The 26,409-nt window shown below is 36.1% G+C and overlaps 4 protein-coding genes across 7 annotated transcripts in view; 3 read left to right on the top strand and 1 right to left on the bottom strand.

Moving 5' to 3' along the window:
* The window catches only part of LOC129805353 (uncharacterized), a 173,711-nt gene that overhangs the window by 24,593 nt on the left and 122,709 nt on the right, over nucleotides 1-26,409 (top strand). The window lies entirely within an intron of this gene.
* Nucleotides 1-26,409, top strand: part of LOC129805348 (venom dipeptidyl peptidase 4) — a 153,720-nt gene that overhangs the window by 66,438 nt on the left and 60,873 nt on the right. The window lies entirely within an intron of this gene.
* On the bottom strand, nucleotides 428-9,414 carry LOC129805361 (trans-1,2-dihydrobenzene-1,2-diol dehydrogenase-like). Of its 4 annotated transcripts, XM_055853235.1 has the most exons (5): nucleotides 9,195-9,381; nucleotides 6,712-6,884; nucleotides 5,731-6,072; nucleotides 5,134-5,666; nucleotides 428-787 (listed from the first exon to the last, which is right to left on the bottom strand). In XM_055853235.1, exons 3-5 carry the CDS (start codon nucleotides 5,930-5,932, stop codon nucleotides 521-523), a joined length of 1,002 nt encoding a protein of 333 aa, XP_055709210.1. In that variant the 5' UTR covers nucleotides 5,933-6,072; nucleotides 6,712-6,884; nucleotides 9,195-9,381; the 3' UTR covers nucleotides 428-520. The 4 variants fall into 4 exon arrangements, with proteins under 4 accessions (XP_055709210.1, XP_055709213.1, XP_055709209.1 ...); XM_055853238.1 differs by lacking the exon at nucleotides 6,712-6,884 and having other exon boundaries at nucleotides 9,195-9,414; XM_055853234.1 differs by lacking the exon at nucleotides 6,712-6,884 and having other exon boundaries at nucleotides 9,156-9,381.
* On the top strand, nucleotides 9,390-24,772 carry LOC129805350 (uncharacterized). Its single transcript, XM_055853219.1, has 4 exons — nucleotides 9,390-9,619; nucleotides 9,686-9,948; nucleotides 16,006-17,147; nucleotides 23,923-24,772. The coding sequence occupies exons 1-4, from the start codon at nucleotides 9,544-9,546 to the stop codon at nucleotides 24,575-24,577; spliced, it is 2,136 nt and encodes a 711-aa protein (XP_055709194.1). The 5' UTR covers nucleotides 9,390-9,543; the 3' UTR covers nucleotides 24,578-24,772.

Genomic DNA, 26,409 nt, shown 5'->3' with positions numbered 1-26,409 from the left:
CTTGAGCAGTGAGAAAATAAAGCCTTACTGATATTTCTATATATCTTCTTCAATATGGCGTACCACTCTCTCTCCCAGCTCCCAGCCCGTAGAGCAACAGTCAAATCCAAATCCAACAGAATTCTGGGCTGAAAGATTATGATCAACTAAAAATATCTCATTTGCATTAGCATTAATTGTAGGAGCATCTTGATTAGAATTTTTATTTTCTAATGACCAATTTTAATTCTTTTTTGACCAATTTTTTTTCTGATTATTCGTTAGCAGCTTTGTTTTGCAGGGGGGGAGGCAGCTGTTCTCCCTGCACCTAATCTAGCTGGGTACACCCATGTTACCTGAGTTGAAAATCCTGGTTTATGCAATCTGTTAATTTCGCGAATTCCGACGAATTCTCTTTCGTTAATGGAAAAATATAGATCACAAGAGATTGAAATGGAAACTCGTTTATTTTATTCAAAAGCACTTCAAAATAATCCAATTCAGCACCATTTTTCCTTCTCTCAAAGAGTATTTGATCAATTTACTGTTCATCTGCATCGTATTTCACACCAATCTGTTGGCGAATTTCATCTTCAATTTTCGCAATGACGAGGCTATCGTTGTGCGAAACATGTTCACTCTGCAAAAGTCCAGCCCTGATACACTGTCTGACCTCTTCGGCTTCGTAACGGAGCCCACAGCTATTGAGGAAGTTGAAATGGGGATCCTTACCGTTTGGCAGAGGCCAAGTCTTTACAGTTCCATCAATGTCCGTTAGGGAAATTGGACACCAGAATGTGTCATTCAGCTGCAAGATGAAATTTTTTTTTAACGATTTTAACACAAAAATTCAGTGATAAGTAAGGATAGTTTGTGGTAATTAAGATTCCTAATGTGACCTAATCAACATTAATATAGTTCTTTTTTAGGGACATCTTCCAGGCATCTTCTTCAAGTGCATCTGCATTACCGATATTTCTTTGTGTTGGTTCCTGTCTCGATTATTTTCCCCAGTCTGTCGTGTTAACCACCAAAGCAGTCATGAAGGAACCAACACAAAGTAAAGCCGATTTTTTGTGGAAACACTTGAGAACAGCAAGTGCTAGAAAAAAACATTTTCATTTTTTATTGTGCATCATTAAATACGTCAAACCGTCTGAAATACCATTTTTTTTTTTAAATTAAGGAAGAAGCGCAAGAGAGTTTTATAAATGTGAATCCTGACCGAATCAATATTTGCCCTGAATTTTTAGCGTTCTGGTTTACAGTTTTTCAAGCAATGATCCTATACAACAGAGGGTCTATTTTCCAATTTTGTAAGATGCACATCTGCAACTCTCCTTTAATTTTTCACAAGTTCAAAAAATTTGATTTATCGTGCATTTTTGTCAACGTGTACTTGCAGTCTTCTGTAATTCTTCACCATATTGTGACTCTTTTGAAACCTATAATGAAATGCATCTAGAGCACATTTGTATTAACAAAAACGTTCAAAACGTGAACAGTGATGACAAATTTTAAAATTTCACATACAAATTATTTTATATCACCCCGACGAAGAGTGAATGAATAAGCCAGAGTCTATTGCTAACCTGGTATTTGAAGGACCCCGATATTTCACTTCAATCCGGGAAAACTATCCCATACACGGACCCAGGATCCTCTTTGAAATACCTGGGAATGCAAGTGTCGCCTTGGGATGGTATCAAGTTAGCAGGAATGCAGGAAGAGTTAAAAGAGTGTTTGCAAAGAGTGAAAAAACTCCCTTTAAAGCCACACCAAAAGCTCAACCTAATTAAAGTATACAATACATAATTCCACACTATTTATATCGACTCACTCTGACCGCTCCTTCTAAGACGACACTACAACGACTTGATGGCACTGCACTATAAGGATAGCCATTAAAGAAATTTTACACCTGCCGATAAGCCGATAAGCGTGGTAGACGGTCTTCTATACTGTAGTAAGAGGGATGGGGGTCTCGGTGTAACACAACTTGAGGTTGTTGTTATATCGGCCACTCTGAAGGCGGGCTTGAGGTTTCTCCAGGCGGATGACCCCGTAATGCGAGGTTTGGTAATGGAGGGGGGCCTGGAAGCAAGACTACGAAAAATAGCCAACTCTGAGCGCATTAATTGGCCTATTTCCTCGGCTCAGGACTTAGAGGCCTTTAAAGAAAATTCAAAGCGAAAAATGCTAACTCAATGGAAGAATAGCAAGTCTCAGGGGTCTGCCACAGCCGCCTTCACGGAGAGCTCGCTCGGCAACAGCTGGCTCTTCCGGCGGGAGCTGCTGAAGCCGAGCGGCTTTCTTACAGCCTTAAGAATGTGCTCAAATACATTGGGGAATCGTGTGGCATTAAACAGATTTCGCCCACAGCCCAATGTGAACTACAGAAGATGCGGCTCGATGCTGGAGACATTGGGTCACATCCTTGGAATGTGTACCTACACAAAAAGAAGACGAATTCATCGCCATGACAAGATTCGGGATTTTGTCGTCTCCGAAATTGCCCGAACTGATCCAGAGGCTGTGATAATAAAAGAAACACCAATCGATTTACCGTCGGGGGCCCGTCTCAGACCCGACCTGATTATACAAAATCGGGGAGGGCTCCGAGTGGTCGACTCGACATTACAGTCCGCCACGAGGACGGGACGGGACTCGCTGACGGACGGATCGATAAGATAGAAAAATACAAACATTTGGTGCCCATGTTAGCCGATGTTAGGTTGGGGCCTCGAGTGGGTCAGTGGATAGAGTAGTAGCTCTATGACTGCGAGGTCTGGGGTTCAAAGCTGAGCAGCAGCAGAAAAAGATTTCTCATGCCATATCGGCTTTAAATTCGTCCAGTGAATGAATGAATAGTAATGTCAATGGTGCATATTGACAAAAAAGTGAACCGCCTAAACAATAGAGGCTGGTACAAAAACGAGTTTCGACATGAAAGCGGTACTTCAGTCGATACAAATATTCGCTGTCACTGATCCCAAACACACACCGAGAAGGGATGCTGTGATATAGTAACGGCACTGACTGCTCACAGAGCTGTGATATAGAGCGGCTACCCGTATCGGGGGATAAGATAGAATAGGAGTGGGGAAGCATAAGGGGCCCAATTGGTGGCTTGGATGCATCGGAATATCTGAAATGGAGAACTGACCCCTGGCAAAATCTTATCTTATCTTAGCCCAAAGGTTCGGAGTGGCCCCCGGGGGGGGGGGGGTGCTACCTATTGTTGTTGGCACAAGAGGAACAATCCCGTCAACAACAATGCAATCGCTCCAGCATCTTGGGATTGGGATAGCTGCGAAACGAGTGGCGCATGCCATGTCATTGATTGCCCTTCGTAATTCCATAGTTATGCCCTAGACACACTTATGACTTAAGCCGAGAGACGACTTAGTTGAAAATGATGGAAATAATGACTAACCAGTATTTCGAATATAATACCCGTCAAATAATATCTGCAGATATCTTTAAGATTTCTGTAGAGAAAATCTACACCTCTACAGAATATCTGCAGATAAATTCTGTAGATATTCTTACGAATTTTATTTGGGCTTGGGACAAAATTCGTCAGAATATTTCGGCAGATTTTCTGACGAATCTCTGACGAATTTCTGTAGATATTCTGTAGATTTTTTCTACATTCCAGACTTTCCAGACAAGATGTGTCAGAAGAGATGGAAAAATTTTTCACTGAAGTTTGCAAAATTCTATAGAGTTATTCTTAGTGATATCACGGTGTTTATATAAAATAAAGAATTCTGCGACGCCGTGTTACAAGTAGAGAAAAGTGAAGTGAAAACTTTAAACAGAGTGTCGACCAAAATTTCTTGTTTTTGTATCATTCGATTGGCGATTTTTAAGAAATTAGTATTTTTGCTCGCAGTTTTTTTACTTATCTAAAACGTGTACTCGGTAATGCTTGTTAAGCAGAGCATACAATTTTCTTTATAACTTCTACAGTTTCTTCATAAATCAACAATATTTTTGTGAAGTAATGGAGGTTATGCAGATTTTCTAGGGAGAAATTCTGCCGAGAATCTGCAGATTTTCTCTGAATGTACTAGAATATACCGTTAAAATTCAAAAAAACCTCCGAGTAAAATCGGCAGGTAGAGCAATGATTTGACGGGTAACGCTAAGCCGTCTTTCGGCTAATCCTCAGGTCTGTCAAGGCCCTTACGTATTACGAATTCATGGATTATGATGGACGATCAAGACCTCGGGACGATTAGTCCTCAATAACACCTCCAAGATCATCTCCAGTTGTGTTTTTATACATGTGTACTGTGTACAACTATGTACTGTTTTTATACATGTTAACTGTCTTCCTACTTTTTTGAGAGGAATTTAATTGTTGCATGCCACAGTCACATGTGTGAATAGAGCCATATACACTCTTATTTCTTAATAATTTACTATTTATTTATTTAATTGTTTATATATTTTTTAATTATTTATTTATTTTATTATTTATTCGATTACTTAGTAGTATTTTACTAAGCGACTGGAGTACTGTAAGACCATTATTAGCCCCAGGAGGACAAAGATTAGGGGTCATCCAGCACTGCTGGGTAACAAATCGACGAATGGGGGATTGGCAAAATGATGAAGTGCCTCACTGAAGGTACTGTTTTAATCGCTGTAGCCGTCCCCCTTCGTCTTAAATTTAAAGGTCACCGGACCAAAAGTAACCGGGAAGTCCAGCGACCATAATCGTGGCTGCAGAATATGGAAAGTAATTTCGAACCTATGTTTTTTGAGTCAGTAAGATTGCACAGTACCGCTTAACTTACTGAAACTATTCAGTGTTTTCGCAGTTGGAGTTTGATTCTTGAAAAGTGTCTCGGCTAAAAGGTAAATTGCTTTCTATTCTTTCTAAATTTTCAGGCAAAGTATAGAAGTTTCGGCAAAGTAAAAATATCTTTTCTCTGATTTTTGAAACCGATTTTTTTTTAATGTTTTTCGTCGGAGAAACTCTAGCTGTCACCGCTCGGACAGAATCTATAATAGCTATAATACTACGATTAACATTTCGTTATCGAAAAACCGAAAAATATCTTTAGCAAAGTCTGAGCCCAATCTAAAATCTATAAATGATTGAATTATTCCAATAGTAGTGGAAATATTGAAAGGACTTACCGTGATTTGTCCCTTTGTTCCAATAATAACTGCCTCATTTTTGAGTTTCTTAGTGGCACTGGTTTGAATCTTGGCCACTCCAGTGCTGTAAATTAGTTCGCTTTTCGTCTCTATATCCACTCCATCGTCGTTTAGCTTTCCTGTAGCCTTGATCTCTTTCGGAGGTTCCCTGAAAGCCCATTGGCTTACTTGAATGGTGTACACTCCAAGATCAAGAATTGTTCCTCCTCCCAGTGCTCTTTTCTGAACCCTATCGCTGTCCAGATGGAAGCCAAATGTTACATTAACTTCTTTGATATCCCCCAGAGCTCCAGATTCAATCTGACGCTTGAGGTATCGGTAGCTGGGGAAGAATCGCGACCAGATGGCTTCCATTAGGAAGAGCTTTTTGGATTCCGCAAAAGTTATCAATTTTCTGGCTTCCTTCTCGTTCATACACAAAGGTTTCTCACAAAGAACATGCTTCCCATGCTCAAGCATTTGCTTAGAAATTTCATAGTGATTGGGATTGAGGGCAGCCACATAGACGACCTCTAGAAATATTCACCCAAGGGCCATCAGTCTTTGGGAATCATGAGGATTATTGCAAATTCTTACCAACTTCTGGATCTTTTGCAATTGATTCGTAACCTTCATATGCCCTCGGAATCCCGTGAGTAGCTGCAAATTCTTCAGCTTTGTTCTTATTTCGCGCTGCAACTGCCACAACTTCATGCTCATTTGCCGGAAGACTGGACAGAGCATTTACGAAATCGTGTGCAATGAATCCTGTAGTCACAATTCCCCATTTTAGCGCCATATTCACACTTTCCAAATACGTAAAGAATTATTTGTTGTCTGTTAACTCCTCCAATAGAAGAGAATTGACTGGGAAAATTTCTCCGTGTTTGATCTCCAAATTTATATTGCTGTTATCAGTACTCAATGTGAGGTGACGAGCTAAAAATAATTAGACCAACAGGGTGTTTCGGATAAAGTAAATGTAAAAAAAAAACTATAAGAGGATTCTTTCATAAAATTACTGTTAATATACTTAAGCCAAATGAACAACAAGAACTAAAACAAAGCTCTCTTTTAGCTTTTAATTTTCTTTGGAAATAAACGTGAGCAACGCAAAATAACTTAACAAACGAGGCCAAACATGACCCCATTCGCTTGATAAATGCGCTTAATGATTAATTAATTAATTAATTAAAATATGAACTGGTCCAATACCGGTTCAAAACCGATTGGAACCGGTTCAGTTTTGTCGGAAATTCCAAGACCTTTCCAACGACCCCAAACATGACCCCATTCGCTTGATAAATGCACTCTCTAGTGTCTTTTTAACCTTTGACCTTGAAAAACTATTATTAGGAATGATTCAACAGTATTTTCACACGAGGTCAAATATCCGCCTGAGTAATCTGTAAAACATATACAAAAAAGAAAAAAATCACACGACGCGTTTTAGAGAAATCCCAAAAATATGGTTTTGGTGGGGAAGGGGAGGGGTGGGGGAAAAATAAAGGGCATGTTAACGATCCTTGAGTCGATTTATGGGGGGTCCCCCGAATGTCCCAAGTCGCTATCTCTTACCGTTTGGCCTCTAGAGCTGGCGACAGTCGGACAAACAGCGTGACGACATTTCTCAGAACTCGTCTGATACGTGAAAATTTGTTGACAAAAGTGGTCTCCGGGGGGTGGAAGGTGGAAATTTTGAGGGGTGGAAGGTGGAAATTTTGGGGGTGAAAAATTCGAGGGATTATATACTGCTCCCTCCGTGGGGTTCAAGAAGTAAAAAAAAACTATGATTCAAAAGAAATCTAATTGACAAACACTACACGGTAAAAACTTTCGGCACATATTTGTTCCAAAAATTAGCTCGTCCATGGACACCGAAAATTTTTGGAATAAATTTGTATCTTCTAGGAGAAACAAAAAGATATCCAATATTAGTAACGAATTTGTTCCAAAAAAAAGCTCGTCTAGTATAAAATCGTATCCCTCCTCTCACACTCAGTCAACCGTCACCGAAGCGACGTTTCGTGCTACATGGTTTCACTTTTTTAATTCGAGATTCCCTTCCTCTCCTGCTGCCAGCAATCGCATATGATTTCGTCATGCACGCGTCTGTATAAAACACTCTTAAGTTGATTTTTATTTGATGTTCCTTATGAACTTTTGCCACCGAAATCCATCGCGACTGAAGTATAGGCCTTAACTGTAAGACGAAATCACTTACACGGATTTGTTCCCGACAATGAGAACAAAAAGATTCCCCATATGAGTAACAATTTCGTTCCACAAATTAGCTCGTCTACGGGGACACCGAAAATTTTTCGAACAAATATGTTACAGATGTAGGAATGATATTGTTATAAAAAAAATGGACCAATTTGTTCCTGAGAGTGGGAATAAAACAGCCGAGTGCAACAAATTATATTCCAACTTTCAGGAACGAATTTGTATAAAACGAATTCAACTCGAATTTGTAGACATTCCACTGTATCAAAACGGTTCCAAAGGAAAACTCTAACAAAATTGTAACTGCATTTCATAACAAAACTATAAAGAAAACTTTTTGGAACAAAAAAAATTCTTTTCTAGATGCAAATCGATTTCAAAAAAAAATTGTTCCAAGGAAAACTTGTTCCAATATTTTGGTCAGTGTCTAAAAGTTTTTACCGTGTACGCAATAATCACAAAAAAATCATACACTTTTAAAATTTTAGAAATAGTGTGACTATTTTTCGTTGAATTCTTAAGTTTTCTTGCATACAATTATGTATTTGTATTTATTAATTAAAAATATGTGAAAAATCATTATTTTATTTTAGGTGAGCTACTTCTTTCAACCATTGCTCTTTGATCTCTTAATTTAAGAGATAAATATTTCAGTTGATATTTTAATTTTTCTAATTTTACATTCTTAAGTTAAGGTAAAGTATCCTCTATTCGACCGCCTCTCTATTCGACCACCCTAGGTTCCTCAGGTCGACCAGGCGAAATATTTATTCAAATTATTTACATTTGTAATAATATTTGGCAAATAAGTTTAACATCATAGGGTCAGTTATTTCATAATTAATACAAATCAGTGAAAATATCATAGAAATTGACCATAGAACACTGAGAAAAGCACTTAAACGAAGCGTTAAAAATATTTCTTTAATAAAAATTCGCAATTTTTCTTCAATTTAAGGCATTCTTATTGATATTCTTAACTGTTTTCTTAAGGAATTATTTCAATTATTATCCTTACAGATAACTTGAGAATTCAAATTTTGAGTCTAATCGCAAGTTGAGGACTTTATCTTTATTCTGTGCAAAAATTTTAGTTCCACGATTAAGTTAAACATTAAATTTAAGGTCTTAAAATTGAAAGTGCATTTCAAATATAATGTTCCTCAATTCGACCTGTCGACGAATCATAGGAAGTGGAGCTTTTTCAGTTAAATGTTTTACTACTTTTAAATAAATTCATAAAACTGAATTTTCCTATTTTATATTAATGATTGACTTAATTTTAAGCGTTATTCATGAAGTGTTAGAAAGCCAAGTTAAATGCATGACTTTATAGTTTTGTGTTTTATTTAATTTCTTAGAAAAAATGGGTGGTCGAGTAGGAACCCCAGGTGGTCGAGTAAAGGCACTCTGATATCAGAGTGGTCGAGCAGAGGAACACATCGCATTTTTAAAACAGTTTAATTTTTTTTAAATTTAAAATTATATTATATCTAAATGAAGTTCACCATAAGATAGATAAGGATCTATTCTATAATTTTAGATAAAACCCCTATCAAAAAAGACAAATTATAACTGTTTTTTCATAAGTTTTTCTCAAAAGATCGCCTTAAGTGGTCGACATAGGATACTTTACCTTATACTTTCTTCTGCTAATCATAATATTTCATTAAAATTCTTGGATAGACTGACAATTTAGAAATTATTAATTTTTTTTTATAAAAAAAATAAAGATATTGAATCAAAATGTAAAATATAAAATTGCGTTCGCATATTTTTGGCACTGCCTGTAATACCCCGTGGATGACGTTTCCCATGCAGAAGAAAAAAGTCACCTTATCTTCTCTTACACTGCAATATTTTAATCGAAAATAATACTATTCTATTTTCTGTTCACTTGAGTAATGTTTTTACTATTTATTCACTGATAAAAACCCGTGCAAATAGACATGCAAATATTTGTTTTTCTTTTGCTAAAGAGCGGCACTTTCAGCAAAATTCCGCTTAGGCGCGCTAGTGAGTTCTTTCTACAACAGAAGTTGTCGCTAGAATGCGCTGGTGGCATTTATGAGCAAAATAGTTTTTATCCGGGAAGGATTTGAGTGGTGTTTTTTTTCTTGTGAATAAAACTCCTACAGATAGTGTGTACAAAAAGTATTCCAAGAAAGTGTATAAACCGTGAAAATGATAAAGGGAGAAGAGAGTTTCCCAGTGGAACACAATATAAATGGACTTGGTGATCTTAGGGATACAGAAAATGGCAAGTTTTTGTGATCCTTAAATCCTGACATTTACTCATGAATCCTTGCTTTTGGGTTACTTTTAGGACGCGTAGAACATGACTGGAGACCTCCGGGCCCACCAAAGAAGAGTCCTGTGCATAAAACCGGCTGGAATGTCATTGAAATCTCGAGTTCGAGTGAAAATGAAGAGGAGACAGGGTCCTTGCTGAGTCCTTCGCCAAATGGCCTAGAAAATGGAGAGAGCACAGGAAAGTCTCCCGTGGAGTGCTGGACTGTGCAGAGCGACAGGCCTAACAATATGCTGAGACGAGATTATGGGAAAAAGACGCCCTACCGGATATTTCAGGTTTGTTTGAAGGCTTGCATCACTTGTATTTATGGGGCTGTCCCCGGGAAGCGCCCCCACGATTCCAAGAGTTACCCAGGAACCTTTTATATTTGATTCAAAGTTAGGATTAAGCTAGGGGTCGCATAATCACATTGCATATTGCTTATCACGTAGACCTAAAGACTGGGTCAAAAATTATGCGTACAAATTTTAAGTCCATATTATTCAGTAAAAATTTTGTGGGAAATTATCATTTTTTTAATACTTATTTTTTATTTTGTGTTGTAAGAATTAATTTTCAGTTTTTCAAAATATTTAAAAATAATTTTCTGATACATTTTATCAATTTTTTTTCGTTTGAATATTTTGTATTAGGGATATTTTATTTTTATTATTCTTATTCTTAAAGTATTTTAAATAATATATTAATTTAGGAACGTCTCTGAAAGTAAGTTTTTTTTTCAAATGGGACGACAAAGCCTTTTCAGCTTTGCGGAATGCTCGAAATTTGTAGATTCGAAATTAAATTAAGAAACCCGTCTGACCGGGAAAGCCTTAACTAGGGCTTGAATTAACCAAATTCAAACATTTAGTTAAAGAGCTGATTACTGATTGATCTTGAGAAGGAACGGTTATAGTGAATTTTTAAGTTTATATCGATCCTTGGAAATTACAAGGGACCAACTAAATTTCGGCCATTTTTCAGGAGACAGCATGAAAGATTCACCTTTGTGTAAATAAGTATCTCAATTTAATAACTGAACAAAAACAATTTATTTCTTTTCTATTTGTATGAGCACTAATATAAACATCGAAACTTTTATATTTTTACCTTTCAAAATGTGTTTTTTTTTATGTTGAGTTAGCTTCTTGGGGATCAACTTGCTTGAATTAGTCCCCTGTTTCACAAAAATTTGAACGATGAATATATTTAGTGCCCCTTTACTTCAGACAAAATTATGCAAGTAATCAAAAAGCTTAAAATTTTGAAAAACTTCTCTAATAACAAAATTTAATGACTTATATCATCTAAAAATTTATTAAATAGTCTTTCTAAAAGTGCATTAGAATCTCAAAATCGCAAAAAAGTGAGTTGACCCCTTGTAATTTCCAAGGAGCGATATATTCGTCAGTTTTGAATCATTCTCGTATTGGAAGAGTTTTGTAGTCTATAATGGGTTGCCCGGGTTCGCCATCTTTTGATGGAATACCTCGTCCGCAACCAAATTTCGTTGCGATTGTTAATTACAGAGCTTGATCCGTTCAGCCGGGAATAATATAGCTGGTAAATATATAGCCGAAAATTACATCGCTCAATCATTTAGACACAGCGACTTAGACTGATCCGTGTCTCAAACCAGGGATCTCTACATCTTATGGCTTCTACACACTAGAGAAATTTATGTACATAAGTATTCGACAGTTTTTCCTACACAAACGAAGGTAATTTCCTTCAATATGGACATAGTAGAGGGAAGTGCCCATGCTTCGTACGATCCGATGGTTCGCAATGACTAAATCAGAGGCGTGCAAGAATCGTTGAAACCGAATAAACGTCAAATGAAACATATGTACGTCAATGGTCAAAACACTACCAGAACAAACTTATTTTTACCGTTTACCGCTTTACCGCTTTTTTTTACCGTCAAAACGTGTATTTTATAGCTGAGATTCTTTACCATCTCAGCTTTTGTGGTCACAGGTGAAATCCAAAATCTCATGGATCATGAAAATCATTTTCGCTAAAAATAAAAATCGATTTTCGTGGACGGTCCCTCCCGTCCCGTACGGAGTACAAAAGCTTCTGGAGAGAGAACGGAAGGAGATATCGACAAGCGGTTTTTGGTAAAGGATAAATGTTTTGGTAAAGGTGGTGATGTCAGACCCACCCTCACCCTCCACCCCTTTTCGCCATTTTGAAACACCACCAAAAATTGTTTTTTCAATAACTCAGCCTCTATTTCATCGATCGATCTCAAATTTTAGTATGTTTAGTTAGGCCTAAGAGCGTTCGATTAAAAAAAGTTAATCTCCGGTTAAGCTCCGGTCCTAATTGTCAGAATTTGAAAAATTTTGGTGTTTTGGACAGCTTTCGTAGAATACTACAACCCTACCGACACCCCAACTATATCCGATTCAATTGAAGTTCTGATTAATCGAACAATCGTTTTTCGACATTTCGATTTTGAATATTTCGAAAACTAGACCATGCTTTTTTTCTTTGAATTTTAATATGTTGTAGCTGAGGTCGATACCTTTCCGACGGTGAGTCGCAGTCTTCCCTCGATGTTCACTGACCTGAGCTATAATCGAAAATGTCTTGACTGGACCATATTTTCGGTGTTTATAAAGCGATTTCTATGAAATTTTACTATATATAATGTATCTGAGATCGAAATCTTTCTAGCGATGGGTCCCATCCGTCCCTACTGCAATCCACTGTACCCTGACCTATATTTGGATATAGTAAGCTGTATCCAAATGGACCGGACTTTATCTCTAATGCTTATTAACCAATTTTAATGAGCTTTTTTCTCTTTCCTTGACCTTCTGCACTAAGACTATTTAAAATAGAAAATGATCAGTGATAACCCCAGATAAGCTAATGGTAACTGAGATTCGTTACATGTGACCTCGGAGTGTGTGCAACTCGGAATGCTTCAAAATTCGAATGTGAGTTGATTTTTGAGGGTAAAGAATTGCGTCGAGCAAACGGTTATCGGCCACCGAAATGGATAAAATTGGCTCGACGCGATTCTTTACCCCCAAAATTCAATTCACAATCGAATTTTCACGCATTCCGAGTTGCAAGCACCCCGAGTTGCACGCATTTCGAGGTCACCTGTAAAGAATCTCAGCTACCATAAGCTTATCTGGCCTTATCACTGGTTTCGATCTCGAAAATATTGGTACACTCTGGGAAACGGTGATAGACCCCCTGTGGAAACATTTAAGATTTATTCTTGAACTGCCAAACAAAGAATTTTTGCCCAAAATATCTAAGGATGTGCTATAACAAAGGTACTAAAATTTGGGTTCGATCCATATTGAAAAAAAAATAAATTTTAAACTCTCAACTTTTCTTAAAACAGAAAATTATAATAATAATAGGGGAGACTGGGGCAAAAAGTCACAAATCGAAAAATTCAAAATTCAATATCTTCCGAGGTAAAAAAGATAGCGGCTCAAATTTTTTTTCTGTAGATAATCTCCATAGACCTTCTTCAATGTCGTAAGTTTCTTAGAATTCCAACAAGGAATTTAGAAAATTAAAAATATCGAAATTTTTAGCCCTATTTTTGAAATATTTGCCTTGCAGAAGATAACAATTATTACCTACTTATTTTCCAAAATTGATGCACTGGTGAATATTTTCTAAATAATTTGGATTTTTTTAATACGAATCCGCTATCTGTTTTAGAATTTCACAAAAGTTCTTTTCTCCAGAAATCCTTTAATTAAAAATGGCCTCTTGGGGTAAAATGTAACAAAAGGTATGGAGCAAAAAGTAACAAAAAAGCGTAGCAATTTCTGATGTCTCACGGCGAAAAGAAACGTCATTATCATGTCTCGCCGCTTGTTGTTTGCATTGGTCAAACGATTTGCAGTCTTTTGTGTGTTTTTTTCTAAAATAGCTTGAAAAGCGCTTTTCTCGTTTTCTCACTTTTCTCGCAGAGAAAACGGTGTTTTACAAAAGTGTAAATGAATAAATTTTCTATGAAAATTCTCCCTAAGCACTAGTTTGCAGAGGGAGAAATAAAATTATTCATCATCTATGAAAATATGTCCTTTAGGTATTTTTCAAATTTACAGAAGCCCGTAATGAAGCGAATCAAAATATGATAATACCCCATGTCTGGTACTATTTGCCCCAGCATTTTTGAGAATGGTCACAAAATTATCTTTTAGAAATTGGCTCGATATACGTATTTCATTACAAAATAGAGGAATATTACTTTCAGAAAGTTGTAGAAATTTTTGAAGCGCTCGAGTAGCTTGTAAAAAAGTAAAATATCCGTTTTGTGACTTTTTGCCCCAGTCTCCCCTAATGCTGGCACAACATTCCATGGAGGAACAAGGCCTTCCCGCAAGGGAGTTTCTAGACATGCATTATTATTTTTTTTCTTGTACTGGATGAGGTTGTCAGTTCCATGCCCGTGGAATCAAGTGCAATGAAGCTGATTGAATTCAATTCGAATACGCCAGGAAAATTCCTTGTGACCTAAATGGTCTTCGAATCTGGGACATTTCCATCATAGAGCGAGTGCTCTACCACTTCACCCATTGAGTTCCCAGAAACAGAACAAAAACAGAAAACCGCATGATTATTCTCTTACTGATCTCTCTCCTGAAGCATTTTCATCACGGAGATACGGTCAGACGCCTATAAAAATTGATTTTAAATGGTTACCATTTAATGATCTAGGGGAGACCGGGGAGGCATGGGACAGGAGTACTGTGGGATAAGGCGATTTTTTCAATTAATTTTTGAAATAAATGGGATTTAACCATTACTGTATCGTAGGCAATATTAAGATGTATCTTGATTAAAAGAATGGTTATCCTCAGTTTTATTATTTTAATTCTATGAATTTTTTTTTTAAATTGATAAAAATCGTATATTTTGACGTCTCAATTTTGCTCTTTGTATTTTATATCAGCGATATATGATCAAAACTTTTTTATCTCATTAGGTAGCAGTGTAATCTGGGAACATATTTTTTATAAAAGTTTCAGAGATTATACGCTCTTGTTTTTTACAAAAAGGTTTTAAATACCAAAACTATACACACGGGGATGTTTGGGACACCTGACCGGGGATGAATGGGACGTTGATTTTCGACAAGATCGTAGGTGGTATGCAATTGTTTATTGTCAAAATGAAGAGTAATGCCCAGTTTCTACTGGAAATCTCCCTCTTGTGCAAATTTTACCAGTGGGGCAGATTTTTCTAAGTACAAGGACAATTTAAACCATCAAAGTATTGGGAATTAATAATGTCTTCTCAGAGGATATTCTATCTTTGCTCAATCTAGTTAGAAACTATTTTTTTTTTTAATTTCTCGAACAAGTTCTCCAGAAAAGGCAAGGCGAGAGCTAATTCAGAGAAATAATGAGAAAACAGGTACAATTCAGTTGTCGTAAAATCAAACAAGAATCCATCAATGAGTTCAAAACTAAAAGTTGCAAGAAAATCTACTCGCCTGAGGAATTTGATAATCATGATTGCAATATTTAGAATAAAAAAAGAAAAGAAAGGTGGATGGAAAATAAGAAGAAAATACTTTAAATAATTCATTGACATTAAATAACTCTACTGTACAAATAAAATTGATATTAATTTCTAAGCGTAAATAAAAGATGAAACATTTTTATTTCTATCAGAAATATTTTTAATCTGGTATTTAAAATTAATTAATGTGTTCCAGTAATACAAATTATGCGAGAAAAAACGCGTCCCAAACATCCCCTTTTGCGTCCCATACTGCCCCACATCGGGGAGGTTTGGGACAAAGCGTAAAGTTAAATGTTTTATCTTCTCCAAGAAAACTCAGCAGTTTTCCAAGTTCTATCGAGTACTTTTTATAAAGTCAATACCCATAAGTATCCTATAGGCCGCATAAAATTGTATAATACACTATCGTGATTTTTTGGAATAGTGTCTCAAAGTCAAAACATGAAAAAGTGTCCCAACCTCCCCGGTCTCCCCTATATGGGTTTCGATATGTGTTTTCCTACCAAATTTCAGCCTGATCGGACCGCAGTGGCTGAGGTTGTAAACATTGTACAGTATCTCAGCTTAAAATTCAGTAATGAACTTCTCTGAATTTTCATAGGATTTATTTCACGAGAATGAAGCATTTCGCAAAGTTAGGATGCATTAACACTTGACGACACCCCATTTCTGTCATGTCCTTTTCTCCGTAAAGTTTTCTTGTCACAGGGGTTACAGGTATTTTGGAGTTTGAAATTCTTCCTATTAACCCCCGATAATTGCAGAGATTATAGAAAAAAAATACAAACAAATTCCCAACTTACCTTTAGCTAAAACTTAGCTAGAAAGATAATTTGCAGGTACCGGCTTCACCCAAGGCCACAACAGCGGGAAAAGAAGAATTTTATAACTACTTGGGCATCTCGTCAAAGCCCTTATTCACCAAGGCAGTGGATTTGGGTGAAGACTTTCTCAATAGACGCTCCCTCAGAGTGTGCTTTAGGAAGAAGTGGAAGGAGCATCGAGCAAAGATGACAGAGTTGGAAAAGGCACCTCAGTTGATCACACAGGGAGCCCTGGTTTGTCCTGTGACTGCCAAAGATGCCATCAATTCATCACCCAATATCTCTCCTAGCATCATAGAAACAAATGGGACGACAATTAAGGATCGTCGGAATTATATTCAAATTACAGCATCGGATGAGGAAGAGAGTTCGGAGGTGAAGCATAAAGTGTACGATCTCAGTCATCAGCCACTCAATGGAGAGGTGATTTCCAAAGGGTGTAAAAGTATTAGTGAAAAGACTGTGAAGAGGGAAAGGGATAAGAGTAGGAAGAGTTTGCGGAAGAGTCGAAAGAGAATTCATAAGAAGATCTTTAAGCCCACCTATACATACTACATACGCTCCTCCCTGCCAAATGGGGTCCTGAGGAGTGGAAAGGTCCGTGATACAGATAGGAATTTTCTTAAGAGACTTCAGAAACGCTACAAAAAGAACAAACAGGAACAATCTGCCAAATCTGTCAGGGTTAAGGATACAGTCAAATCTGCGGAGGTTATTGTCCTTACGGATGATGATGATCCCGTGGAGATTGTTCAGACGGTCAAGACACCAGAGAAGCCAAAGCAGAAAGTCTTGGATGAGGCTCTGGGGCATGTTCAGGGTGTTCATCTATTTTGGCCGTCCCTGTTGATCCTCCAGATGGATGTGGTGTCCTTCTGGACGTGCTCAGAGATTACCAGCATTCTCACTAACCAGCAGAATTGGACGAAAGTCGGTGAGGTCAGGAGGAACAATAAGGATATTGACATTCCGGCTGTCATTGGCAAGAGAATCTTTCACACGGATAACTTTGGGTGTGTCTTTATAGAGATGAGGGGAAAGGTGCTGCCGAGGATTGCACGCCAAGAGACTGACTACTCAGCCACCTATGCCAATGTTCACTACCTGAAGAATGGCGAAGGTATCATTCGATCAATCGCCCTGGACAGAGTTTGTGGGTAAGTCAAGATTTTTTTTTATTCTTGCAAATTTCTTTGATTTAAATTTAATAGTTTCCTTTGAAGAGCAATGCGAGATAGGGGGAAGGTTTTGCACCTTCGTAATGTTGCAGCTTCGTAAAAGTTGATTTTTTTTCCAATTTACTAAATGAATTTCATCCATGGACATATAATCTAAAAGCTAGTCCTACATCTCACATTTCCTGCCAACTTGGAAGCCTAGGCCTTTTTTCCTGGGTCCAAAAGGCAAAAATAAAAAATGGGCCTAAACTTGTAATTCTGATGTGTAATATTTTATGCATTTTTGCACACTTCAAGTGTCTTTTCGAAAAAGCAACTATTCCATGTTATAGAGGGTTTATCAGGGTTAATATTTACCGTAAAAATCTTTTGCTTGAATGGAGTCGTTTTTGTGGGTGGAGGAAAATACATAAAAATTGGCACCCTTGCAGCTCGGGAAAATTGAATTTTGCAGCTTCGTAAAAACATCTGTCAAAATTACTGACCACCGAATTTGAGAATTCCCCACTGTTTTGGGTCACACTGTGCACGCCGCTCGGGATATTTGATTCATCACTGAATAAATTCACAAGAAAATTGGGATATTAAACAATTTTCAACATTAAGCCTAAATCTGCTTATGGTAGGTGTGATTCTTTCATTGACCATGCGGTGCGTTTTGAGAATTTTTCATCCAATTTGCTTTGTTTTCAAGCGGAATTTTTTACATTTTACTTTAAATTAATCACTGGTAATTCTAAGAATCACTGATGTTCAAAAAATGTTCTGTAAGACAGATTCGAGACGTTAGAGAAAAAAAAACAAGGATTACAATAGGTGTGATTACTACTTTGTGATTTGTGCAGTGATGAAACTAGACTGTTTATGGTAGATGTGATTCTTTAATTGCCACTTCGATGTATTTTGAGTATTTCTCATTCAATTTTCCTTGTTTTAAAGTGAAAATTCCCACATTTCACATGAAATGTCATTTTTGAAATCAGTTACGTCCGAAATATGTTCTGTAAGACCAATTGGAGGTGTTACAGAAAATCTGAGGATTAAATTAGGTGTGATTATGAGAGAATCATACCTAATCAAGCTCTTAATTGGCTGTCAGAATGCAGGGAAAAAATGGTTTTCCGAATGTCAAAAACATGTGTTAGAAAAATAGCTTAAAATTGAATTTTAATGCGTGATACCTCCTACAAATGGTGAAAACAAGTAGATGAAAGTTCCATCTAAGTAGTGATGACCAAATTTTTGTGCCCGATGTAATGTTTTCGGGGAATATGAGGTTTACAGAGGTGGGAAAAAGCGGTACGAAGCTGAGTTAACCAGGGCACCTTCGTAAAAAATGCCGCTACATTTTCATTTTCCTGTAGAGGAAAATCCAAGGATTTCCATGAATTTTGTGAGACAGAATTATGAACCCAATAAGTAAGAGATTTTTCTGATAATAGTGATATAATTGATTCGGTGTGTGTGGCATTCAGTAAAAAATCTTAAATCTTAGACTCCTTTTTTAATATGAACCTTCAAAACCTTCCCCTAAATGTTTCCATTTACCAAATTTTATTTATTTAGAATTGCAGGTAAATTTTAAGTTTCAAAATTTATTCAATTTTTGAGAAAGTCATAAAAAAGAAATTAGGGTCAAAAGTAGGATAGATGCGGGTTATAGTAGTAAAAAATGGGCAGGTAAACCTAGGTCGGGTTATTGTAGGTGAGATTCTTAACGTGAGTAAACTCCGTTTGCGTGCAAATTCGGGAACTGAAGTTGGGAGATTATATTGATAATTTAGATTAACTGACAGAAGGATGATTTACGGGTGAAATACTGAACAAAATGTCCTATAATTCTGCCCCAGAAGTTGATCTTATCGGTTGCTCTGTAACCGAGATAATTTAATTTATTTGTTTTTGTACTCGTTCTTTGACCAGATCGCTCCTTGCGTCCATGTGATGAACAATGAATTGCATGAATAATGTGCGTCCTTTAGTCACGTAGTAGAGTAAAAGCGGTCACATCAGTGCGTGCGTACTTTCGGAGCTAGAGAGAGCAGTAATATAATCCACTTTTTTTTTTAAATTGTGACATGACTAGAGGTCAAACGGTAAGTGATAACAACTTTCGGTCTTCGACGATCCCCCCATATCTATATAACATTATCTATGACAGTCTTTTTTTCTTTTCAAACATTTCGATATCGAATTTTCGAAAGTTAAAAAGTCTAACTATTTTAGATGGCCTACTTTTCAACCGATTTGGTTGAATGAATTTGGATTTTTTGAAAAATTTTAAAGTTTCCCAACCGATTGCAATGGACTCAATCGATCATCGGTAAAGTAAATGATATACCTTTCTAGATTTTACTTTTTTTATTTGTCCGTGTTCTTGTTACTTATTTTAAAACATTCTCAAATGTGATTTTCTTAAGCGTTTTATTTATTTCTGAATTGATTTTTTAAATTTATGAATCAATTTAAACTGTAGTAAACCAGTATACCCCCAAAATTTGCTCTTTTTCATGAGTTCGAGCATTCCTCAAAGATGTTTAAAGGATGATCCCGAAACAAATGTTTTTTGAACTCAAAAAACAAGAGTTTTCTCGAAAAATCTATTTTTTTGAGTTTATTAAAAAATCAATGGAAATTTTTGCAAATAACTTTAATCTTTATATGTTTTGGGAAAATAAATCTCCATCTAGGAACTATTATTTGAGGAAATTCTGTTTTTTGTTCCATAATTTCATCTATTTTGATGATTTTGACGTATTTAGATAAGGGGACTATAGAAATGTTTTCATGAATCAGAATAGCTTTTCATTGGATGAAAATTATATTTTACTGTTCGGACCATATGAAAGCAGATGAAGAAGATATCGGCCGGGAGTGGAGCAGGTATCGGCCGAAAAATAAAACCTTTTTAAAATAAATATTACAAATTTGAATATTTTTCTAATTGATTACGTGGAACTCGAAAAAACACTCTCTGTTATCCACCCCTTATCAGAATCCAACCATCGGGACCAGTTTTTACCACTTTCCAGGGAGATTTTTGGTGAAGGGTGTCTCTGCATCTTCTCATTTTTCACCATATTTTGATCCAATCCTGGAGCTTAGACTTGAGGAAAAAAAACCCAGTTTCGGTTTGATTCACGATCCTCCACAAACTTAAATTATTTTTTTTTCTACTTAGTACAAGCTTACTAGTGATTTTCCGTTTGATTGTCTTCTGGAAAGTTTATCATTCAGGGTTATTCTGGGCACTCCATACTTTACAGACGTTTTAGAGAGGATTCACCTGCCGTCATGGCATCCAGCCTTGCATCCAGCACATTTTTCCATTCTTCCTCTGAATATTGCAGTTTCTAAGACATCCTTCAAGATGTTTAACATTGATAAAATGCAAAATTCACATGAGAAAATTCTTTTTCACAACAAAAACATAACCTTTACTGCTCGCGAAAATGACATCAAAATGCGATGAAAAATGGCCGATGAGATCTGTACTTGGAACGAAACGTACTTGTTCTCAATTAACAAATTAATTCTGATTATGCGTGGCGAGACAATTAAAAAGTGTTCTGATACTAAAAGTAGAATAATTGAGTAGTATTTTTTTCATTCAGACAGATTCGTAAATCATTTAAATAAGGTATAGGGGAAAGGCTCATAATTTTGTCCAGTTTCTTATTTTGGATACTTTGAGGATAAAATTGGACACTAAAAATAAATTGATTAAAATTATGGATTTTTATTTCAATATTTGATGAATAATGAATTCTATCTAAATATTTGTTCTTTTTGGAAGATTTTAACACTAAATACGTAAAATTCTCAATATGATTTGAGTTGAAATTGCTTTGTTGAAAATTCAGTGTGAGCAATTGCTTACGAGAAATATGACAGAACTTTGTGTTTACTTCAGTCTTATTTAGCTGTGGTGAAGTACTAACAATGTTTCTTCGCCTTTTCTGTGTGATATTATTGAATATTTATTGAATATTGCGTTGATTCACGTTAGTGGTGATTTGTACATTTGACTTGAAGTGAGATTTGCTTTGTAAATTGGATTTTTCAAGTGAAAAATGGGAAATTTTTTAAGACATTTACCAGTAGTGAGGTGATACTCCTTATTTTAGACAGGTGTTTTTCTCACGAAATTTCGTGAAGTTTTAGCTTGTGTGATGACTAGGTTGGACAAATGCCTGGGGAAACAAAGGAGAATCATCTCTACGAAAGAGATGTAGCGAGAAATGCCTTGAAAGGCCCCCGGAAAGGCCAGGGAATGAGCGAATCCGCGCGTACTTGGAGTACCGAAGTCAAGTCACTTTAATGAATGATATGGAAAGTTTCCGGGCTTCTTGTGACATTCTACGATTCCCTTACATGAACAGGAAGAGGACTTGGTAAGATTGGTTCATGAAATGAAGAACAATGGGCATTCTGTTGAGGCGGATTGGCTGTCCAAATTTACAGCCAAGTTGTCCAAATTTATAACCAAGTTGTCCAAAATAAGAGTCAAATTCACCTCTACATATCAATTCATTTTTAAGCGTATTAAGACTAATTTTATTAAAAATAAGACGAGAAATAGCTTGCCAAGTTTTTAAACAACCCTTCTTAAAAGACCGTAACAAAAAAAGTCAATTAGTATTGAAAATATCGCACTTCAAGCTTGGAACATAGATGCTTATAAGCAAACTGTCCAAAATTATGAGCCTTTACCCTAATTCCTTATGTTGTGTCACTGAAATTCTAGTATATTTTCTAGTATATAATCATAAGAATTTGAGAAATGGCTACTTTTTGATTAAGACTACGATACATTGAGTCAATAAATTATATGAATAACTATACAGTAGACTCTCACTCAATCGGCTCTTTTTCAATCGGGCGAGAAATTTTGTTGACAATTTTCACGTTTAATTATGAAGCTAATTCGCTCAAATTCGCTGTAGTTCTTCCTATTTTATCGTGATTCTTTATAATTGAGCGCTTTTTGTGGAATTTACAAAGGCTTTGACGCCCAAATCTATCGATAAACCGGATGACATTTTGCCCCAAATGCCCAATTGAGATGAGAGAGAGTCTACTGTATTTTCCTAAAAAGTCGACGAAAAACTTAATTCAGAAGATTACCTATATATGAACAAACGCAAACCTAGTTAGTAATTTTTAAATATTCATTTTATCTTGGTGGTCGACCTCTTCTGCAAGCTGGCCGCTATAAGGTGCATGGTCGATACATACTTCTCTTACCTTATCTTGAAATTCATGACAAACTGATACAAACTGATTAATAACCGATAATAAATTTTTATTCGAAATTCAATTATATAATTACTTCTAAGGTGTCTTTTGGACAATGTTTTGAGTGGTTTATAAATCGGTTTAAAACGTCTGTGAACCGGTTATGAACCAATAATTAATTTTTGTGTGAAAATCAATTTTATTACTTTTAAAGCCATTTTGTGGGATCGTTTGAGTGATTTATGAATCGGTTTAAATCGGTTGAGAAACGATAAGCGGTAAATTATGCGAAAGTACATTTAAGGTATAGTATCTAAGTCATGAGTTCGAGTACTTCGCAAAGGCTTTGCTACCCCTTTTTAATTTGAGAATAATGCCACAAAAGACATGTTCTTAGACCAAAAGAACTTTGTTTCAAAAATCGGCACAAATCCTTTTTAATTGAAATTTGATTTGTATTAAGTGGTTTGGAATGCTCATAAATTATTCCATTAGCTAAGGAAAAGGTATCAAAAGTACCTTCAATTTTCATTTGTAATTTTATTTGAAACTTGTCTATGAGTTTTCTTTTTAAAATTCTCTATAGGGGAAAGTGCCCATGCTTGATACCTTTGGAAGCTTCGTATAATGACTAAATTTTTCCTATGTTTCTCTATAAACATGACTCCGTAATATATTTTAAAATCTGGCCACTTTCCCATAGTTTTTAAAATTTGGTTGCGATGTGCCACATATATATTGTGAAACATAGAAAATTAGTCACTACAAAGCTTCCAAAGGTATCAAGCATGGGCACTTTCCCCTAAATTTATTATTAATTCAAATCAAATTGTTTTTGGGCGTTCTGGAAAGCTGATAAGATTCAACAAAAGACATTTTAAGACAATCAAGTCGCTTAGGCGCAAGGTGTTTATAATACGGGCTTCAGGCTAGGCTTTGGCATATGGCTTAACTCCTCTAATTCTTTTTCAAACAAGACTTCTAAGGGAATATTTTTTTAGGATTTTCATATTAAGGGCAAATACAATCGATTACATTTTGTAAAATTAGGAAAATTGCTTTTTATTGAGATTTTTGAGACGTTCGAGGGGTTGGGCTAAACCTCAAGAGTGAAGCCAACATAAGAGAGCTAAGCTAAATCTTAATGTTTTTGAACTATTTTTAATTTAAATGCTTTTTACTTTAATTAAATAGCCCCTAATTTAGTAGCCCCTTCGCGTCGATACCTTCTTGAAGGAGGAGAGTATTGTTTGTTGGTATATTTATTCTTTAAGCAGGATTTCCCATTTAATTATTCGATGACGTCAAATCAGGAGTGAAAATGCTGTAGATGCAAAAAGAAAGACATCTCACGTGGAGTTCTAACTAAAAGTGTTAACGTACCTGGGGCGTACGGTATTGATTCGACCTTGACCTGCTTGAGATGAAATTTCCACAGAATTTCGTCATTGCTCTTTGGGAAAAGGGGAAAATAAGATATAATTTTTTTAGCATTAGTAACTTTCTTTGTTTGCAGGATGCCAAAGGATATGTGCTATACAATCCTGCCGGATTCATTGTCTTTTATTGTGACATGGTATGAGCAGGCGACATCGACAAAGAGACGCACGGGTATCTGTCGGTATTCACTGACGCCGGATTTGGAGACTTTGGCTAGCATTTGGGATTTTAATTCTGTGGACAATCGCGTGCGATCGTTGACTGTGGCTTCGGAGCAGAGGGTGATTGGAGTAGGGGATCAGAATGTGAGCATTTGGAACTGCAGCAATGGCAATTTGCTGACGTCTATTGATCTCGCGATGGATTTGGGGGACAATTTGTTTACGTATTTGGTGCAGGAGAATAGGATGAGATATCTTATTCTCACGCAACTCTACAGCAACACCATTAAGACTGTGGCCATAAATTTGCTGGATTTCCAGTATGTCATCCTGCATATGCATGAAAATGTCAATCTGGCCATTGATTCACTGAGAAGTTCAACGGTGACCAATGGAATGTTTGTGGCATCTTTTACAACAAGAGAAATTCTAATGCTCAAAGCGCATCAGAGTACATTTCTGCGGCGTAAGATGGTGGACAAGGACACCAATATCTTCATCAATGGGGAATTTATTGTAGAGATTAACGACAAGATTGCAATTAGAAGTCTTCTGGATTTTTTAACGTAGTAAACAGTTGAATTTTAGCCAATTTCAACGTCTTATATATTTTTCCTTCGAGGAGAAAGATGTTAAATATATATATATATTATGTTCAAAAAAGGATACCATAAGAAAAAAAATTGTACTGGAATATTTCTTCTTCAATTGAAATGTGAAGAAAGGAGTATACTGAATTTTAAAATTAAATGCTTGAAATGAAAACACAAATGAAAGTTTTATTTTCTAATGATTTATTGTTGAATAGATTTATTTTAAGGGCATCATGAATTATTCTTGAATTAATAATAAAAAAAGGAACGGAAGAGGAAATCTACAGAAGGTAAGGAAATTGAACTTTCTATTAGTTAGGTTTATTAAATTATTTTTAATATATTTACAATTTTGAAATCGACGACTCAGAATATAAGTCGAACAACTCGATTTTTTACAAAAATCGTTTTATTCGCTTTTTGGATAAATAAAGTCCCGGCATTATGCACTTCGGGATTATGCACCTGACGAGATTATGTACGTACAATTACGCAAAGTTGCCTACTTTTCGGAGCCAATTTATGAAAACATTTGTGAAATACGCCAGAATGTATACTATTTTGTGACGCGAAAATCGTCGGTTCCGAAGAAGACTATTGTAAGTCTACTTACAATAGTATAAAAAGATGGTATCATTGGATGCAGAAACCTTAGATTAGATCTATATCCCCACAAAATTTTATGTTGATTAAGATATTCCTGCAAAACTTACAAGAAAAAAACTTAAAATCAGCGTGCCCAATTATTGAGCTTTTTGCCCACAATTTTGCTATAATTAATTTAAAAGTAGTGTTAACTAGAAGATATTCAATGCGTAAGTATGATAAAATAGTTTCAAAAGCTGAAAGTATACTAATTGCAGTGAAATTAATGAAAATAAATTTTAGCTATCAAACTTTAAACCTCTTTCCTGTAAAGTTTACATTTTGGACTTACAATAGTCTTCTTCGGAACCGACGAAATTTGAAGACACTATGCTCATTTTTGAATATAAAACTTTAATTTCTTTTATTAAGGTAAAAATTTTAAATATTCTAACAATTTATTGAAAAACTCTGGCCAGATAGTAGGGAGGACTGGGGCAAAAAGTCACAAAACGGATATTATGTGAGATTCTTAACAATTTCACCTACTATAATCCTAACAAAATTTTATGTCCTCCGATCGGCCCCAAACTTGGCCAAAATGTGTTTCATCACTTCGTGATCACGAATATATGGGGGGCTAAGTTACGTTCCCAGCCGGCCGCTCTTTGAAGCTTAATAGCTCCTAAACTAAAAGAGATATCGACTTGCGGTTTTCGGCAAAGGTTATATATCGTATGAAAATTGCAACTTGGTGCATTGACCCCCCACCCCCCACCCTGGGCCTTAGGGCTTTCCATCAATATCAAACTTAAAGTCACCCGACCCCCCTGACCCGAGCTAAAGGGTCCAAAAAAATTTCTTAAAACGGCCATAACTCCGGTTCTATTTATCAGAATTTAAAAAGTGAGGGCTTTTTGGAAAGCTCTCATGAAATTCCACTTCCCCTTCTAACATCACAACTTCATAAAACCACTGCTAGGGGCGCTATTTTTAAAAAGAAGATTTTTCAATTTTCTAAGTTAAATAACTCAGAAATTCCTTTATGCATCGGGCTGAAATTTTAGTATGTTGTAGCCCTTGATTATACCTATCAAACAAAAAAATACTTAAGTCGATCCATAACCCCTGGCCCGAGCTATAAGGGGTCAAAGTTCGAACATTGACCGGCCTCTATCTCCGGTTCTAATTAACATAGCGACCTAAATTTTACCTTTTTGGTTT

The sequence above is a fragment of the Phlebotomus papatasi genome, chromosome 3 (assembly GCF_024763615.1).
Source record: "Phlebotomus papatasi isolate M1 chromosome 3, Ppap_2.1, whole genome shotgun sequence".
Taxonomy (NCBI): domain Eukaryota; kingdom Metazoa; phylum Arthropoda; class Insecta; order Diptera; family Psychodidae; genus Phlebotomus; species Phlebotomus papatasi.
Note: the sequence above shows the minus strand (reverse complement) of the source record. Positions and strands in the feature narration are given on the sequence as shown.

Bases quoted from the DNA above. Each gene is read 5' to 3' on its own strand.
- LOC129805361 (XM_055853238.1), bottom strand. From the start codon at position 5,932: ATGGCGCTAAAATGGGGAATTGTGACTACAGGATTCATTGCACACGAT. The intron at 5,667-5,730 runs GTAAGAATTTGC...GAATATTTCTAG, and splicing joins TGCAAAAGATCCAGAAGTTG to AGGTCGTCTATGTGGCTGCC. The intron at 788-5,133 runs GTAAGTCCTTTC...TTCATCTTGCAG, and splicing joins GAACAAAGGGACAAATCACG to CTGAATGACACATTCTGGTG.
- LOC129805350 (XM_055853219.1), top strand. From the start codon at position 9,544: ATGATAAAGGGAGAAGAGAGTTTCCCAGTGGAACACAATATAAATGGA. The intron at 9,620-9,685 runs GCAAGTTTTTGT...GGTTACTTTTAG, and splicing joins TCTTAGGGATACAGAAAATG to GACGCGTAGAACATGACTGG. The intron at 17,148-23,922 runs GTAAGTCAAGAT...CTTTGTTTGCAG, and splicing joins GCCCTGGACAGAGTTTGTGG to GATGCCAAAGGATATGTGCT.